At 42.2% G+C, this 19280-nt stretch overlaps 1 protein-coding gene across 1 annotated transcript in view; it reads left to right on the top strand.

The window, feature by feature from the left end:
* Window positions 1-16627: 16627 nt before the first annotated feature.
* The window catches only part of HisT (Histamine transporter), a 213956-nt gene continuing 211303 nt past the window's right edge, over window positions 16628-19280 (top strand). The window contains exon 1 of the mRNA XM_067148470.2: window positions 16628-17400. Coding sequence (XP_067004571.1) covers window positions 17167-17400 — 234 coding nt within the window. The 5' untranslated portion in view covers window positions 16628-17166. The remainder of the gene's footprint in view (window positions 17401-19280) is intronic.

Below are 19280 nucleotides of genomic sequence, written 5' to 3'. Positions count from 1 at the left end.
CCCAACTTGGCAGGTTCGATCCTGTGCTCGAATACGTCACTTCCGCGTCGGTAAATTTACTGACGAAAGCTTAGAGGACGAGGTACACCTTTATGGATCAAAATATTGCCCTATTTAATTTATTTATTCTTTAGAGAATATACTTTCTTCCCTAATCTGGTGAATCTTTTAAATTATCTCACTACTTCAAATATCGTTCGTTCGTAATCTGTTTTCCCTCCAGGTTCGGTTTTTCCCTCGGACACAGCGAGGGATCCCACCTCTACCGCCTCAAGGGCAGTGTCCTGGAGTTTCAGACTCTGGGTCGGGGGATACAACTGGGGAGGATGACCAGTACCTCGTCCAGGCGGCCTCACCTGCTATGCTGAACAGGGGCCTTGTGGGGGGATGGGAAGATTGAAAGAGATAGACAAGGAAGTGGGAAGGAAGCGGCCGTGGCCTTAAGTTACTTACCATCCCGGCATTTGCCTGGAGGAGAAGTGGGAAACCACGGAAAACCACTTCCAGAATGGCTGAGGTGGGAATCGAACCCACCTCTACTCAGTTGACCTCCCGAGGCTGAGTGGACCTCGTTCCAGCCCTCGTACCACTTTTTAAATTTCGTGGCAGAGCCGGGAATCGAACCCGGGCCTCCGGGGATGGCAGCTAATCACACTATCCACTACACCACAGAGGCGGACTACTTCAAATATATGATTGTAAATGTTTATGTCACTTGATACGTTCAACTCTGATATGTTTGCTGCTCGGGGTGTTTTACCAAAACAGTATTCTTTTCAGATAGTAAGTCATATGTGTACCAATTTTGCATGAGAGCTATGCTGGAAGAAGCAATCATCTGTAATTTCGGTCATTTTGGACATTTCCTTCTCCACCCCTTCTCATCTCTATGCCGACAGGGGATGAACATGGACTTCAACGACTTCACCTCAGCGACCCTGAAAACTATGAACTGTACATTAATATTTGCGTCGGTTTTTCCCTCGGACTCAGCGAGGGATCCCACCTCTACCGCCTCAAGGGCAGTGTCCTGGAGCTTCAGACTCTGGGGTCGGGGATACAACTGAGGAGGATGACCAGTACCTCACCCAGGCGGCTTCACCTGCTATACTGAACAGGGGCCTTGCGGGGGGATGGGAAGGTTGGAAGGGATAGACAAGGAAGAGGGAAGGAAGCGGCCGTGGCCTTAAGTTAGATACCATCCCGGCATTTGCCTGGACGAGAAGTGGTAAAACGCGCAAAACCACTTCCAGAATGGCTGAGGTGGGAATCGAACCCACCTCTACCCAGTTGACCTCCCGAGGCTGAGTGGACCCCGTTCCAGCCCTCGTACCACTTTTCAAATTTCGTGGCAGAGTCGGGAATCGAACCTGGTCCTCCGGGGGTGGCAGCTAATCACACTAACTATTACACCACAGAGGCGGACGGGATGAAAAACACCATCAATAATAAGCGAGCAGCCAGTTTAAGGTATACATGAACCTACAAAATAAATTAGAGAAATAAACCAATTTTGAGAACTAGGTGTTAAAAATTCGAACCGAGCTCAGTAGCTGCAGTCGCTTAAGTGCGGCCAGTATCCAGTATTCGGGAGATAGTAGGTTCGAACCCCACTGTCGGCAGCCCTGAAAATGGTTTTCCGCGGTTTCCCATTTTCACACCAGGCAAATGCCACGGCCGCTTCCTTCCCACTCCCAGCCCTTCCCTGTCCCATATTCTCCATAAGACCTACCTGTGGTGGTGCGACGTAAAGCAACTAGCAAAAAAAAAAAAAAAAAAAAAAAAGAAAAAAAAAGAAATCGAACAATATATATTTTATTTTTAGGCATGCGTAATTTTCGAGAATGGTGGATTCGCGAAACATGATTATATCTACATATCTCCGCCTACACCAAAAATGAGTACCAGGTTAATTCCTGGGGTCAAAGGCGGCCGGGCGTAGAGCTAACCACTCTACCCCCATCACGTGCCGAGGTTAACAATGGTGGAAGCCTTCTTTACCTTCCACTCCTCCAAGGGCCTTCATGGCCTGTACGGAGGTGACTTTGCTTTGCTTTTTGTATGTATGTGGGTATGTATTACATCTCCTAAACCACTAAAGCGATTTCAAACAAACTTGGTACACGTATGACCTACTATCAGGAGACAAACTGCGTGGAGGTATGACAATGCCAGAACCCCCCGGGATAGTGGTGGGACGAGTGAGATAAAAAATAGTCAAAAATAGTATCGAGTCCCTTCTTTTCGGGGTCACTGAGATGAATAGTGACACTTCGGATTTTTTAGAAGTGCAAGTTCAGCCTCCTTTCGCATAGGGGGCGGGAAAGGGCCAAAAGCAATATTTCAAAAATCACCGAGATAACCGGCATATATGTATATGTTCCATCATAGCTTACATACAAAATCGATACAAGTATGATTTCTATCTGGAAAAAATACCTTGAGGTAAGAGACCCCTAGCCCCTACAGTAAGGGTGAAATGTAAAAATAACCGAAAACGACCAATATTCGTGTCGAATCCATAGTTTTCAGAGTCGCTGAGATGAACTGCGACACTCTTGATGCCGTTTAAGATAAAATTCAGTCCCAATCGCCAAGAGGGGTGAGAACGAGTGAAGAAAAGAAAATGTTCAAAGTGACTGAGTTTATGGGAGTAAGTATATGTTCTACCATACCTTTCAGCCAGACTTGGTGCATATATGACTTACTATCTGGAAGAAATTACTATTGGGTAAGATACCCCATCACCCCTAGGGGAGGTGGTGAATAATAAAAAGGCACAGAAAGAGGGGTGAAATATAAGAATAATATACGACGACAAATGTACAGTCCATAGTTTTTAGGGTCGCTGAGATGAATAATGACACTCCTGAAGTCGTTAAAGCCCATGTTTAGGGCCATGATTTTTTTGCATTTAACGTCCCAGTAAATCTACTGACACGAGGATGATGTATTTGAGCACCTTCAAATAACGCCCGACTGAGCCGGGATCGTACCTCCCAATTTGGGGTCAGAAGACCAGCGCTTCAACCGTCTGAGCAACTCGGCCCGGCTCGGTATCTGATCCTGATCACCTTCAGAATCTCAAACAGCGTCGGCGTTATCGAATGCTTTTACCAGACCCACGAATGCCATATACATGGGCTTGTCCTTCTTAATTCGATTCTCTAAGGTCAGACGTGAAATCAGCTTCGCGTGTTCCTACGTTTCTTCTGGAGTCAAACTGATCTCCCAGCTCAACTTCAACTTAACTTTTCATTCTTCTGTAAATAACATGTGTTAACATTTTGCAAGCGTGAAACAAAACTAATGGTGTGATAGTTTTCGCAATTGTCAGCACCTGCTTTCTTGCGAATAGCTATTAAAATATTTAATATACGGTAAAGCAAAGATAGAAAGAGGGAAGCGAGCGAGTTGGCGTGCGGTTAGGATCGCGCTGCTTTGAGCTTGCATTTGGGAGACCGAGCTCGATAGCTGCAGTCGCTTAATTGCGGCCAGTATCCAGTAATCGGGAGATAGTGGGTTCGACCCCCACTGTCGGCAGCCCTGAAGATGGTTTTCCTTGGTTTCCCATTTTCACACCAGGCAAATGCCGGGGCTGTACCTTAATTTTTTTTTTTTGATATTTGCGTTACGTCGCACCGACACAGATAGGTCTTATGGCGACGATGGGATGGGAAAGGCCTAGGAGTTGGAAGGAAGCGGCCGTGGCCTTAATTAAGGTACAGCCCCAGCATTTGCCTGGTGTGAAAATGGGAAACCACGGAAAACCATCTTCAGGGCTGCCGACAGTGGGGCTCGAACCCACGATCTCCCGGATGCAAGCTCACAGCCGCGCGCCTCTACACGCACGGCCAACTCGCCCGGTGTGTACCTTAATTAAGACCACGGCCGCTTCCTTCCAATTCCTAGGCCTTTCCCATCCGATTGTCGCTGTAAGACATATCTGTGTCGGTGCGACGTAAAAGTAAAAAAAAAACCTTTGGGAGATATTGAGTTCGAATCCCACTGCCGGCAGCCTTGAAGATGGTTTTCTGTGGTTTCCAATTTTCACACTAGGCAAATGTTGGGGCTGTACCTTAATAAGGTCATTACCTTCCCAGTCGTAGCCTTTCCCATTCTTCTGTCGCCGAAAACCTGCAATGTGTTAGTGCGACTTTAGAAAGTAGCAAAAAAAAAAAAAAAGATAAAGATGAAATTAAATGGCGAATGGCTTTTAGTGCCGGGAGTGTCCGAAGACATGTTTGGTTCGCCAGGTGCAAGTCTTTCGATTTGACTCCCGTAGAAGACCTGCGCGTCAAGATGATGATGAAATGATGTTGAAGACGACACATACACCAGCCCCCGTGCCAGGGAAATTAATCAATGATGGTTAAAATTCCCGACCCTGCCGGGAATCGAACCCGGGACCCCTGTGACCAAAGGCCAGCACGCTAACCATTTAGCCATGGAACTGGACAAAGAGAGAGATAATTTCATATAATTGTAAGATTATTAAATAAAGAGAGGACTGTTCCCGGAAGAACAGAGAACTTTTCTGTATTTAAAAAAAAATATGTGGCGAAAGAAAATAAAAGGAAATAAAACAAACCAATGAAAGGTAGGATGCATGCTTGTATTACATCTAGGACAAGAATAAAATTAGTGATAATGTGTAGAATGAGTAATAAACATTATTAGGTTTAAGTATAATATGTAATGCAGTAATATCGTATTTGTAACAAGAAATATAAAATGCATGCATAAAGAACTGGATTGCAATACATTAATATTCTCTCCCCCGTCTCGGGTGATCCGGAATTAGGGGTGGGAGTAGTCTATTCTTCTTCTAACAAGATTCTTTTTTTAAAAATCCTGTACTGTACATCTTATACAGTACAAGAAGTAACCTCGTCATGGGTTTCTCCAGAGGCAGTCAATAATTATGAAGTTGCGTTATCAATTCCAAGTGCCTTGTTCCTCAAGGTACAGTACTTAGTTCCCTACTGTATACCATTTATACCTGAGATTTGGAAAATATTCTGCCTCCTAGAGTTGGCCTTCTTCAGTATGCTGACGACGTATGCATGTTTGCCTCAGCGACGACAGTATCTGCTGCCAAGTGTCGTCTTGCAGGTGCTATTCAGCATGTAAATCAGTGGTTACATCAACATGGGTTAGACTTCTCTGCAAGTAAATCCTCGGCAGTAATATTCACAAAAAGAAGAATTGAACCACCAATTTACAACCTTAACCTGGATTCACACAGCATCTTAGTTTAATCACTACTGATCTGCATTTAGGGCAGTCGCCCACGTGGCAGATTCCCTATCTGTTGTTTTCCTAGCCTTTTCTTAAATGATCGCAAAGAAATTGGAAAATTATTGAACATCTCCCTTGGTAAGTTATTCCAATCCCTAACTCCCCCTCCTATAAACGAATATTTGCCCCAATTTGTCCTCTTGAATTCCAACTTTATCTTCATATCGTGATATTTTCTACTTTTAAAGACACCACTCAAACTTATTCGTCTACTTATGTCCTCCCACGCCATCTCTCCACTGACAACACAGAATATACCACTTAATCGAGCAGCTCGTCTCCTTTCTCCCAAGTCTTCCCAGCCCAAACGTTGCAACATTTTTGTAACGCTACTCTTTTGTCGGAAATCTCGCAGAACAAATCGAGCTGCTTTTATTTGGACTTTTTCCAGTTCTTGAATCAAGTAATCCTGGTGAGGGTCCCATACACTGGAACCATACTCTAGTTGGGTTCTTACTAGAGACTTATACGCCCTCTCCTTTACATCCTTACTGCAACCCCTAAATACCCTCATAACCATGCGCAGAGATCTGTACCCTGTATTAACAATCATATTTATGTGATTACCCCAATGAAGGTCTTTTCTTATATTAACACCTAGGTACTTACAATGATCCCCAAAAGGAACTTTCACCCCATCAACGCAGTAATTAAAACTGAGAGGACGTTTCCTATTTGTGAAACTCACAACCTGACTTTTAACCCCGTGTATCACCATACCATTGCCTACCGTCCATCTCACAACACTATCGAGGTCACCCTGCAGCCACTCACAATCTTGTAACTTATTTATTACTCTGTACAAAAACCAAATTCCTCGGACTTGTGTGTGATTCCCGTCTCATGTAGACTGCCCATATGCAACATATTATTCCAAAATTGGAACAAGGGCTCAATATCTTACGCACATTAACTCGAACTTGGTGGGGAGCACACCAATCTATACTCTCAGTGCTATATCGCACGCTGATCCGATCGAAGATGGAATATGGAAGCATGTTTTATTTCAGTGACAATAGACGTCTACTAAATACACTGGATCGTATTAAATTCCAGTGCATTCGCATTAGCCTTGGAGCTATGAAAACCACGCCAACTAACGCTCTTCTAGAAGAAGCCGCAGAGATGCCCTTGACTATCCGTGCACAGTTTCTTTCAGATAAGTTCATACTAAAGCAAACTCACACTAAAAATTCAACAGTTCTAATACCTCTTCGCAGATTACAACATTTAGCAGACGATCAAAACCGGCTTTCTTTGAATCAAAGATATCTCCTGCTGCAAAGTGTCACATATATAGACTCACTACTGACCCAAAACTGACAAAAGAGTATAGCAAACATATATGATATTCCATTTGAGCACTGCATATGCCCTATGGACGTGAATAGATCAGTAACATATCTACAAAAAGATCACAGATTGGCGCAATTATGTCAAGAGGATTTGACTCTCCGGTATCCTTCGTCTGTTAAAATTTATACTGATGGCTCAAAAATACCAATAAGTGGCGTAGGATGTGCATTCTATTGTCCTGATCAACATGAAGCTCAAGGTTTTCGTTTGCCAGAACATATTTCTATCTATGCACCAGAAGCTATTGCCGTTATAGAAGCGCTCAAATATGCCAGACGATTCTACCGTAAGAGTATCACTATCCTTACCGATTAATTGAGCGTCCTTTCCACACTATCTACACCGCTTATCCTCCAGAAACCCAATCAGATCAGTATTATTCAAAAAACATATGAACTCCAAAGACGCGGTTCTACAGTAAACTTTGTATGGGTCCCAGCCCACTTCGGGATACCACATAATGAATATGCAGATGACTTAGCGAAGATAGCATGTGACAGTGGACAGGTCCTGAATACTTCCAGCAGCTTCATGGATTATACAGTGATTATGTTCCAAAGAGCCTATAGTCAGTGGTCACAGAAGTGGGAAGAAACAAAGAGCCACAAAGGTAAATTTTACTCAACGATTGAACAGAATCCCCCGCGACGTCCTTGGTTTGCACAATGGAACACTCAAGGACGATTCATCTCGACAATCACTCGAATGCGCTTGAATCACGGAAGTTTTAGAAGTCACCTTTATCGCATCAACGTAGTGGACACACCATACTGTTCCTGTGATGGCCAGTCGATTCAGGACCTAAACCATTTCTCTTTTTGGGTATGCTCATTACCACCAACAGCAAAATGTGTTTATTACAACTCTGCTTCATGCTAAGCAACAGTTACCAACCTATGTAAGTACACTACTGGCGACAAAAAACAAAAAAAGTGTACACTATTTGTACCGGGAAGTACACCTCTACGACGCGCGTTCAAAATGAGCGCCTAAAAGAACTCCTCTATCTATCAAATGTGAAACCAATAATACAACAAGTTAGAACTTTACTCTGAAGATGTCACCACTAAAATCTGATATAATTTTGTTATTGTGAAGATTCCTAAACTGTGTGAATTTCTACTTGTTTTGTTTTCCATTCATCAAGACGTTTGGACATTATCTCATAGATGACACTACCAAAGAACGATGATCATTCACCCTGGTGCGAAGTGAAAGAACCTTTGATTTAAAGGTTTTGTATTCATAAGATTTTTCTAATTGATGTTCATTTATTTTTGGGTTGGCAATATTTCCTTTTTTATTTCCGCCAGTTTTGAATCTAGCCAATCACTGATCGTCATCTGACCTAGTGTGTGTGTCAAAGCAGGAGGCGGGCGGCGCCTTTTTCATCAGGCAGCAGTACACCGACAAGGTAATGGACACATAACATCTTTATTTCCTGCTAGCTCCGCAGTTTAACCTGAGGGAAAGGTCCGAATCATTAACTATGTTACCTAGTTTTCCTAAAATTGTAAATTTCTGCCGGCTAATGTAAAAACTTCATAAAATCTTTAGCTGTAAGTCGGGGATAGATAGTAATGTACCCTCTCGAGCTCCCCTTCGTATTGGTTTGAGGTGACTACGTTTTGTAACTGGTTTTCTTCCTTTCCGTAATGTCTTAATTTATTCTTATACGAGTCACCTCCATAGTTTGGGAATAGCCCCTGTTTCATAGGCCTAGTGCCCTTTAGGTTTTAAGAATTCATATCTAGGAATGCAAGTACACGCCTCCATTCAATTTCTGTTTCGGGCCATTTTCTTAATCTGTTCTTTTCCGCAACGGCCCACTAGGTTCGGTACTAGATACCCCTGTTTCAAATGTTGTGCCTTGATGGCGAGTGATTGTAATTTTCTGATATTGCCTTGAATAGGCTTGGAAAACTGAGAACACGTTAGCTCTTTTCAAGTGTTGTAAAATCGCCTCTGGGAGGCTTGATATTGGAAGTTGAGAGCAAGTGCTCCGGGATTTCTGCCCTTGAGTAAATTTGCGCTCTTTTGTAAATTTGAGCTAGGAGCTCAAGAATTGTAAAGCGGGGGGCTTGAAGCCCAGATTTTTAAACTGTCACTAAATTTTGAATTGTCGTGTCTAAAATTTGTCATTGTACCTGACGTTTCATTGTTATGAAAATTGCTAAGGTTAAAATTAAGAAAATATAACCTTGACATTCTAGTTAGAACCATTCATCCCGGCACCTTCTTTCACCCCTGCGGTCCACGATAAACCCCGGAACACTATTATTGGGAACTGTTTAACAACTTGTCTACAAATTTGACTGATTTTCTATAGAAATTTATGCGATTTTAATGTAATGATGTGCCACCTCTATGTCTTTTATATATATTTCACACTGTGACAATGACTTGTAATGAATTGTAAAGTTCAAACCAGCGTACTGTAATATCCACGTGGTTGTTTGGTCTGTAACTGATCTAAAACCAAATCATTTTTTTTTAAATTGCCTTGTTCCTATTTAGGTCTCCCAAAGATCTCTCAAATTCTGTCCTAATTTTTTTGCATTCTTATATTTTCGCCGTTCGTCAATCATCCATTGATTACTTTATTAATTTTTACTTGATCTTGCCTTTCTCCCTAACCTTTCTTCATCACCCCAGTGATCCCAGAACTGTCCACTCTTCATCTATTGTTACGTTCACCCTTTTCATTTAGTCCTTGTGCAACATGTTCCTTGAAATAACCCCCCCCCTTCTCTCTCTCTCTTTCTCTCTATTTTCAACTTGTCTAGAGCCCATCGCCTTATATTCTTTCTTTCCTCAATTTCTTCAACTTTACACGGCCTTTTATGACCACCAAGTTGTGGTTAGAGTCCACGTCTGCTCCAGGAAAGGTCTTGCAGTCCAAACCCTGGTTACTGGGTCTCTGTTTGAACACAAAGAAGTGTGCTGTATTTGATACCTTCCAGTGTCTCCATGTGTTTTCCACTTATGCAGCCGTCGTTTGTAGTGCTTGAACCAAGTTTAGCAAGGACTGAATTATGTTCCGTGCAGAACTCTACCAGCCGACTTCCTCTTTCATTCCTTTGTCCCAGTCCAAACCCCACTACTACATTACTTTCTCCTTCTTTGCCCACCACTGCATTCGTCTCCCATCAAAATTCGATTTTCATCTTCTTTAATATGTATGTATGTATGTTCAGTCTTCACCCGTAAGGCTGCTTCGATACTCAACAGCTCTGCCATCAGCGGGTCATAGATGGCCTAGGCATCATTGAAGAGGCGTACTAGGGAAATGAGGAGTGAGGTAGTTTCTCGTTGCTTTCCTCACCGAGCCAGAAGTTGCTATTACATATCATTCTGCCAAGCCCACTGAAATGCATGCACCAACCGACCCTATGACCAACATTTTCACACCATTCATAGCTGGGACTGGCTGCAGAAGGAATGGCATTACTAGCATCGTTCATACCTCAGTCACTTTCGTATTGCCAAAGCCAAGGATGAGACAGAGACAGATCAATGAAAGTAACAAAATTGCTCTAGCCCATACCAGCAGACATAGTGCACTGTAAACACTAGGTCCTGCCAGCAAAGGCATAATATTGTATTAAATCTTCTAACTCTTCAGACATTATTTCGATCTCTTCATTATCGACTGTCTCGTATCTTGACAACAATAATGCATTCACTATGTTGGTAATAATAATTTCGTGTGGCTATTTCTAGCCGTGTGAAGCCCTTGTAAGGCAGACCCTTCAATGAGGGTGGGTGACATCTACCATGTCGAGGTAAATGTGTGTTATTGTGGTGGAGGATAGTGCTATGCGTGGTGTGTGAGTTACAGGGATGTTGGGGAGAGCACAAACATCCTGCCCCCGGGCCATTGGAATTAACCAATGAAGGTTAAAATTCCCGACCCGGTCTGAAATCGAACCCGGGACCATCTGAACCGAAGGCCAGTACGCTGACCATTCAGCCAACGAGTCGGACACTGTGCGGTTATAGTAGAAGAGCAGGATTTTTGATCAGGCGACTACAGAATTATGAATACAAAACGTAACAGGAGAAATGCAGGAGTTGATTTAATAATGAATAACAACACAGGGCAGGGGTTAAACTATGCTGGTTATAGTAGCTTAACCCCTGCCCTGTGTTGTTATTCATTATTAAATCAACTCCTGTATTTCCCGTGTTACATTTTGTATTCATAATTCTGTAGTCGCCTGACCAAAAATCCTGCTCTCCCAACCAATGTAATTTCACTTCTACCAACTACGTCTAACTTTAACTATTTCCGTTTTCAGATTTTCTAACCTATCACAATGATTCTAACTTCTAACATCCTACTTTCCGAGACTCGTAGAATGTCAGTATTCATCTTCCTGATGATTGCCTCTTCTTGTGTAGTCCCCATTCGTATCTCCGGATTTTACCTCCGGAATATTTTACCCGACAGGAAGCCATCATCAGTGCATCATTCATAGATAGAGAGCTGATATCCTCGGGAATTAGTTACAGGTGGTTCCCCGTTGCTTTCAGCCGTGTAGCAGTATCAACATAGCTTAGCATGTAAGTAATATTGCATGGCTATATCAGCCAAACGAAACTCAGACTGATTAGGTGCTTTATTTCGACAATACTTATCATGTGGTGCGTAGTTTACGTCGAAACGTGTAGACGCGAACCCTACACAAGCCAGGTTCGTAATTGTTTTATATTATAAGGAGATTTCTTTCTGCGGAATAATGCTAAATTTATGTTTTATATAAGCGGTAACACCGAAATCAGCTCCATGTTTGTACTGAAATTTATTTTTTTCGCCGTAAACTAGGGCTCATAATTCTTATGCAAAGGACGTTTACACAGCTTTTCATTACAGACGGGCAAGTGAGACAAACGCTGAATAAGGATAGCATGAATTTATAAAGACATATCTTAACAATTTCTTTTTTAAATATTTCTTTCCTGCAGGGCTGCAGAAGGTATGAATGTTACATAATTTCCGAAACCAGAAACGGGAATAAGGGGTAGGTATACATACATTATTTCCGAAACAACCCCTGGCGCAGATAATATTCTTACTGTATCCCCAGAGCGTGGGAAGTAATTTGATCTAGCAAACTGATTCGTTTCCCGCAAAAATATTCTTCATGAAACAGAACGCATTTAGCTGAGTTCTTCAATATTTTTGAATGGAATTTTTTTTATCCTGCTATTATTTTTTCGTTTAGACTGATGTACGACTATGAAAGAAGTCATGCTGAACATTTCATGTTAAGGAAAGTGATATTTCCAGAAAAATACTCCTTTTATACGAAAGAAATGTAAATGTAGAGAAATAAAGGGTAGAGTAAAATATATAACGTATATAACTAGCACATTTAAATGCCAAGCCCATCTTGCAGTTTCAAAGTCAAAAGCCCACAATATTAAAACTAATAGAGATGCCAACAGGATCCCGTCTGATTTCAACAGAGCTGGACTGTTAGAACTGGCTATATACCGTATTTATTTATTTATTTATTTATTTACTTATTTATTTATTTATTTTTCTCCACCTGTTGATATGGAACCTTGGTTAGACGGGGGGAGGAATTTTAACCTCCTCTTCCTAAAATTGGACAATACTGACCCAGTAGATTTACAGATATAGGGAAGAAACGATTACAGCACAAAATTCCGAAACTCCAGCAATTCTTAAGAGCAGTAGCAGTTAAGGGAGCTCGGATCATTCGTAGTTCGTTTAACTCATCGTTCGAAGTTCGTGGGTTCGATTGAGGCTAAGGTAGTCGATTTTTGAAGGATAGTCAAAAATCTTGGCGCTCAATGTCATTGTTGTTGGCACTGAGCCCGGTCCGTACGATTATTATTATTATTATTATTATTATTATTATTATTATTATTATTATTATTATTATTATTATTATTATTATTATTATTATTATTATTATTATTATTATTATTATTATTATTATTGTTGTACCGGTTGGTACACCTCTACGCCGCACATTTGAATTTTCCGCCTTAAAGTACCTCTCTACTGGAGAAACCCTGAACTTTAACAACTGAACTAACTCTACTGTTTATCAGAAGATGTCACTGTGTGTTTTTGATTTGCTTTTGTTTTTCATTGATCAAGAAGTGTGGACATTCTCTAACAGATGTCTCTACCAAAAACTATGATAACGCACTCTGGTGTAAAGGAATGAACTTTCTTGGCGAAATTTTGTATTCATAAGTTTTGTCTTTACTAAATTTTGTTCTGTGGTTTGTGGGTTGGCAATATTAATCCTTTCTTTCCGCCTGTTTTGAATTTAGCCAATCAGTAATTTCTGTAATTATTTTCCTCCAATCATAGCTTTCTTCTTCGAATTTCCATGTATAACTCTTAGTTAACCAATAAAAATTGAGTGGGTGTGTCTACTCATTCCTGAAAGGTCTCGAATTTTCCACGAGGGTATAAAACTGCTGATTTTCTTGTCTCCGGGAAATTCGTATAACATCTTTCTCAGTGTGTGAATATGTCGCAGGGGGCGGGAAGCGCCTCGTTCTTCAGGCAGCAGCTCTTCAACAAGGTAACGGCCTTTTAACATCTTTATTTCTTGCTAGCTCAGCAGTTTAACTCGGGGGAAGGTTCGAAACCTTTAATATGTAACCTATATCTTTAATTATGTAAGCCTTTTCAATCCTTGTAAAAACTTCACATAACTTGAACTGTAATTCGGGGATAGAGAGTGCTTTACCCTCTCGAGCTCCCCTTTATTTTGAAATTGAGGTGACTACGTTTTCGTGACCGTTTCTACTCTTCCTTAATGTGTTAAACTTTTCTCATACGAGTCACCTCCCTAGCTTGGGATTAGCCCCTGTGTAATCGGCCTAGCGCCACGTAGATTTTAAAGGTGTCTTTAGGAGTGCATGTAAACGCCTCCAGTCCTTACTGTATTTTGGGCCAGTAACTTAACCTGTAAGGCCCTGTAAGTTGGGTACATGATACCCCTGTTTCTTTGTAAGTGTGCCTTGAGGGCAGTTGGAAGTGAAGTTTGTTGTGGCCTTTGATAGGCTTGTAAAATCGAGAGCGGGTCTGCTCTTTCTTGTATTTTGATGGGGGCCTCTAGAAGGCTTAACATGGTAATTAGGAGCAAGTGCTCCTTGGTATGATGGGGTTTTCTGCCCTTAAATCAAATGATTTCCTTGGCAAGGTTGGGCTGGTAGCTGGAGGAATGTAAAATGGGGCTTGGAGCCCAGGGCTTGTAACGAATACTGAACTTGTTCTTTTATTTGTAAAATTATTCTTTTACCTGATTTTTCCATTGTTATTTCACCTAGCGAAAAATGTTAAATTGCCTCTAAATCTTGTTAAGTTTTGATATTTTTGAAAATATAACCTTTATTGAAATTTTAGGTTAATATTTTGGCCTTATTGTTAGACCCATTCCAACCCGCACCTTCTTTCACCTCTGCTGTTCCACAGATACCTCGGAACATTTTTTTTTTCCATAAGTCCATAAGTCGAGTTTTCTTGGTTGTAAAATGGTCAATCACACGGTCCTTCAATACCTGATCACTCATCAGTTCCTTCACAAGCATTTTCTCGATAGAAATGGTACTAAGACTGCTGAGTCTTTCAATGTTCATTGAATTACGCAGAATTGTTTTTATCCTCTTCAGAGTGATCATACTCCTTACGGAGGAAGCCGTGTCCACAGGAAATGTTTTTTTGCTAGCGGTTTTACGTCGCACCGACACAGATAGGTCTTATGGCGACGATGGGAAAGGAAAGGTCTAGGAGTTGGAAGGAAGTGGCCGTGGCCTTAATTAAAGTACAGCCCCAGCATTTGCCTGGTGTGAAAATGGGAAACCACGGAAAACCATCTTCAGGGCTGCCGACAGTGGGATTCGAACCCACTATCTCCCGGATGCTCGGAACAATTATTATTATTATTATTATTATTATTATTATTATTATTATTATTATTATTATTATAATCATCATCATCACCTTGAACGTACATATCGCTCGAGTAGTTTTACAACAGCAAAATAGTTTTTCTTTTACGTTCCATATGAGACACAGGACTTCCTAAGTTGATTGTTCTTCTTCTACTGTTTTTTCTGGACTTTTCCCAATGTATTGGGATCGGAAATTCAAGTGGATCTGGTCGATTTTTAAGACCAGTTTTCCTTCCTGACGCCAAACTTATTTGGAGGGATTTCCTCATTGCATGTTTCTGTGGTGGTTGGTATTACATATTCAAAATACGATTGGACCTGCGCAAAGCGGCGCTGGTGTTTGTTTATCGCAGTTGGTAGATTACAGCGGGGTGAGCAACTGGCATGTCAGTGGAATGAGTACAGTTACCACAAAAGTCTTCCATTACTGACGGGACAAGATGAATTTTAGATAACTTGGAGCCTCTGTGGTGTAGTGGTTAGTGTGATTAGCTGCCACCCCCCGGAGGCCCTGGTTCGATTCCCGGCTCTGCCACGAAATTTGAAAAGTGGTACGAGGGCTGGAACGGGGTCCACTCAGCCTCGGGAGGTCAACTGAGTAGAGGTGGGTTCGATTCCCACCTCAGCCATTCTGGAAGTGGTTTTCCGTGGTTTCCCACTTCTCCTCCAGGCAAATGCCTGGATGGTACCTAACTTAAAGCCACGTCCGCTTCCTTCCCTCTTCCTTGTCTATCCCTTCCAATCTTCCCATCCCTCCGCAAGGCTCATGTTCAGCATAGCAGGTGAGTCCGCCTGGGTGAGGTACTGGTCATCCTCCCCAGTTGTATCCCCCGACCCAAAGTCTCACGCTCCAGGACACTGCCCTTGAGGTGGTAGATGTAGGATCCCTCGCTGAGTCCAAGGGAAAAATCGACACTGGAGGGTAAACAGATAAAGAAGAAGAAGAAGAAGAAGAAGAAGAAGAAGAAGAAGATCTGGTCGATTTTTAAGACCAGTTTTCCTTCCTGACGCCAAACTTATTTGGAGGGATTTCCTCATTGCATGTTTCTGTGGTGGTTGGTATTACATATTCAAAATACGATTGGACCTGCGCAAAGCGGCGCTGGTGTTTGTTTATCGCAGTTGGTAGATTACAGCGGGGTGAGCAACTGGCATGTCAGTGGAATGAGTACAGTTACCACAAAAGTCTTCCATTACTGACGGGACAAGATGAATTTTAGATAACTTGGAGCCTCTGTGGTGTAGTGGTTAGTGTGATTAGCTGCCACCCCCCGGAGGCCCTGGTTCGATTCCCGGCTCTGCCACGAAATTTGAAAAGTGGTACGAAGAAGTGTGTGCTACAAATGCAAAAACAGTACAGTTAATTCAGAATGGATTATGTGTTAATCGTTCAGTCTAGTATCATTAGAGTGAGAGGAACCACTGTATGACGAAGGACTCACCGATTGGCTGAGTAACCATAAATTTAGCGCGCTACTGTACCTGTCGACAGAGCCGGATGTCAGATTAACGGATGTAAACAAGCAGTAGCTCCTGGCATTGGTGAGTGCAATCATATTTTAAATACGTCTAGTGCAGTATGTAAATAATGTTGTATATTGAGACGAACGTAAAGACCATTCTCCGAGGTAGGAGAATTAACTATTCACAGTTAAAATTCTCAGCTGTGCCGGAAATACAACCCGTGGCCCTGTAACCCGAAGGCCAGTACACTGACCATTCAGCCAAGGAGCCAGACACCACTTCCTAAGCTGATACGTTCCAGAAATACAGGGTGAAGACAGACAGATGAAGTGTCGTTATATGAGTCCTCATTTCGAGACTACGTGTCCCAGAAATGTGGGAGGATATTTCGTCTAATAGCGGAATCACATGGTGACTTGTGGACGGACGACTGTGCCAAATGTTGCGTATCTCACTAGCGCCCGTCTCAGGAAGTTAGGTTAGCTCTGGTGGGGAGCTCGCCTAGTCGCCTGGCTGTACAGTGACAAGCGTCAGTTGTTATCATGTGGTCAAACTGATACCACATATCATCCAGCAAGAGATGCGTCGTGTTAGTGCAAGTAATAAACGAAGATTACGAGGTGTGGAGTGCAGTGCAGATTAGCGGCGAGACCGAGCCAAGTTTGATTAAGTCAACGCAAATATCTTACCGGAAACAAAAGGTGATAAACAGGCAATTCTGAGTGTTTAACATTGGTGAGACTGACACTTGAAATACTGGTCGGAAAGTTACTGTCAGACGTAGCGCCTGCTGCTTCACCGAGAAAGCTCAGCCCGCCTCCCCCGCACCGCTTATCAGCGGCTATCACAGAATGCACTTGTAATCACATTAAACATTCAGCAGTTTCGTGTGCTTAACCGAAAGATTATTAAGCCAGGTAGTAAGGAAGTGAGATTGGTTATATCTTAACACACAGTGCAGACAGCATTTAGAAAGAGTAGGAAGGATATATAAAGTAAATTAGGACAAACTGTGTGCACTTGACTGCTGAATTAGGTTCGGCTTCGTGGTATGTAGTTCTTGTTTAACGTTGCGACGTGTATCACTAATTTAAGACGATGGAGAAGAACGCTCCCGAGTGCAGAGTGTACCGACGACGATGGCTGATCCTGGCTCTGTTCGTCCTGAGCTCTATGTCGAACGCTCTACAGTGGATCCAGTATTCCATCATCACTCATATCATCACTCACTATTACCAAGTGTCTGCAGACGCCGTCAACTGGACCTCCATGGTCTTCATGGTCGTCTACATCCCCCTCATCTTCCCCGGCTCGTGGCTGCTCGACCGCATGGTGAGTACCTCTATAACAGGGAAACCCAACGTTCCATTTTTAAACGGAACTGTCCATTTTTTCAGCCTCTTGTCCCCTGCCCGCGGGAAGTGTGCACATAGGGTCCAGTTTGCCTGTGTTTTAAGTTTTTTTTTCATTTTCATTTTTTTCTTCGCATTATCCTCATTATGTTAAGTAATCTCGTACAATCTTAGTGAATTCTGTACTATTTTTAACGGAAAACACCGGAATCAATTCCGTGACTACCTCTAGATAGTAATGAGATAATTTTGGGTTTTTTCCACCTGCTGGTTTCTTTCCATTTGTAAGTTGCTTTGCTGATGATATGAGGTTGGTTTTCTTTATCATGTGCAAGCGTTGAGTTCTATTAATAATGATAATAATAATAATAATAATAATAATAATAATAATAATAATAATAATAATAATAATAATAATAATTCGTTTTACGTCGCACTGACACAGGTAAGAGGCGTATCCCAGGATTGAGTGTTAATTCCAGCTATTTTCATAGTATGCTTTAGCTGATCCTTGAAACTATGGGAACAATGGGACGGGAAATGGCTAGGAGTGTGAAGGAAGCGACCGTGGCCTTGATTACGGTAAGGTACCTGGTGTGAAAATGGGAAACTACGGAAAATCATCTTTAGGGCTGCCAACAGTAGGGTTCGAACCCGCTATCTCCAGAATTCTGTCTTCGTAATTTATGTTTGATGTTATTAAGTTTTAATTTATTTCAATCTACTATTGTTATTCATTAAAATCAACATCGGACAGGCTAAGCATTACGATTAAGTTATAATTTACTCTTTTCGTAAAACATCGTAAGGTGATCAAGTTTCAGTTTATTTCAATCAACTGTTATTCACTGAAGGTCGCCTCTGTGATGAAGCAGTTCGTGTGATTAGCTGCCACCCCCGGAGGCTCGGGTTCGATTCCCAGCTCTGCCACGAAATTTTCAAAGTTGTATGAGGGCTGAACGGGCTCCACTCAGCCTTGGGAGGTCAACTGAGTAGAGGGAGGGTCGATTCCCGACTCAGGCATCCTCGAAGTGGTTTCCATCGTTTCCCACTTCACCTCCAGGCAAATGCCGGGATGGTACCTAACTTAAGGTCACGGCCCCTTCCTTCCCTCTTCCTTGGCTATCCCTTCCAATCCTCCCATCCCTCAGCAGGCCCTCTGTTCAGCATAGCAGGTGAGGCCGCCTGGGCGAAGTACTGGTCCTCCTCTCCACTTGTATCACGCGACCCAAAGTCTTACGCTCCAGGACACTACCCTTGAGTTAAGTGCGGCCAGTATCCAGTATTCGGGAGATAGTAGATTCGAACCCCACTGTCGGCAGCCCTGAAAATGGTTTTCCGTGGTTTCCCATTTTCACACCAGTCAAATGCTGGGGCTGTACTTTAATTAAGGCCACGGCCGCTTCCTTCCCACTCCTGAGCCCTTCCCTGTCCCATCGTCGCCATAAGACCTATCTGTGTCGGTGCGACGTAAAGCAACTAGCAAAAAAAACTACCCTTGAGGCGGTAGAGGTGGGATCCCTCGCTGAATCCGAGGGAAAACCAACCCTGAAGGGTAAACGGACAAATAAACAAATAAATAAATAAATAAATAAATAAATTCACTAAAATCAATAGTGGACACGCTAAGTTATAATTTACTATCTATATAAAACTTTGTAAGGTGATGTGTTAATCAAGACCACGTGTTATTTACCACGTAAACAAAATTGTATCAATAATGACTTAAGTATGCACGCTATTGTCTTATGAACTCATGTGAAATATCTTACGGTAGTTATTATAAACAGTACAGTATTTATTACTTTTTAAATGAAACTGGACACTTACTGCTTACTGACATAACTCTTCGTAAAAATT

Source organism: Anabrus simplex, chromosome 5 (assembly GCF_040414725.1).
Source record: "Anabrus simplex isolate iqAnaSimp1 chromosome 5, ASM4041472v1, whole genome shotgun sequence".
NCBI lineage: Eukaryota > Metazoa > Arthropoda > Insecta > Orthoptera > Tettigoniidae > Anabrus > Anabrus simplex.
Note: the sequence above shows the minus strand (reverse complement) of the source record. Positions and strands in the feature narration are given on the sequence as shown.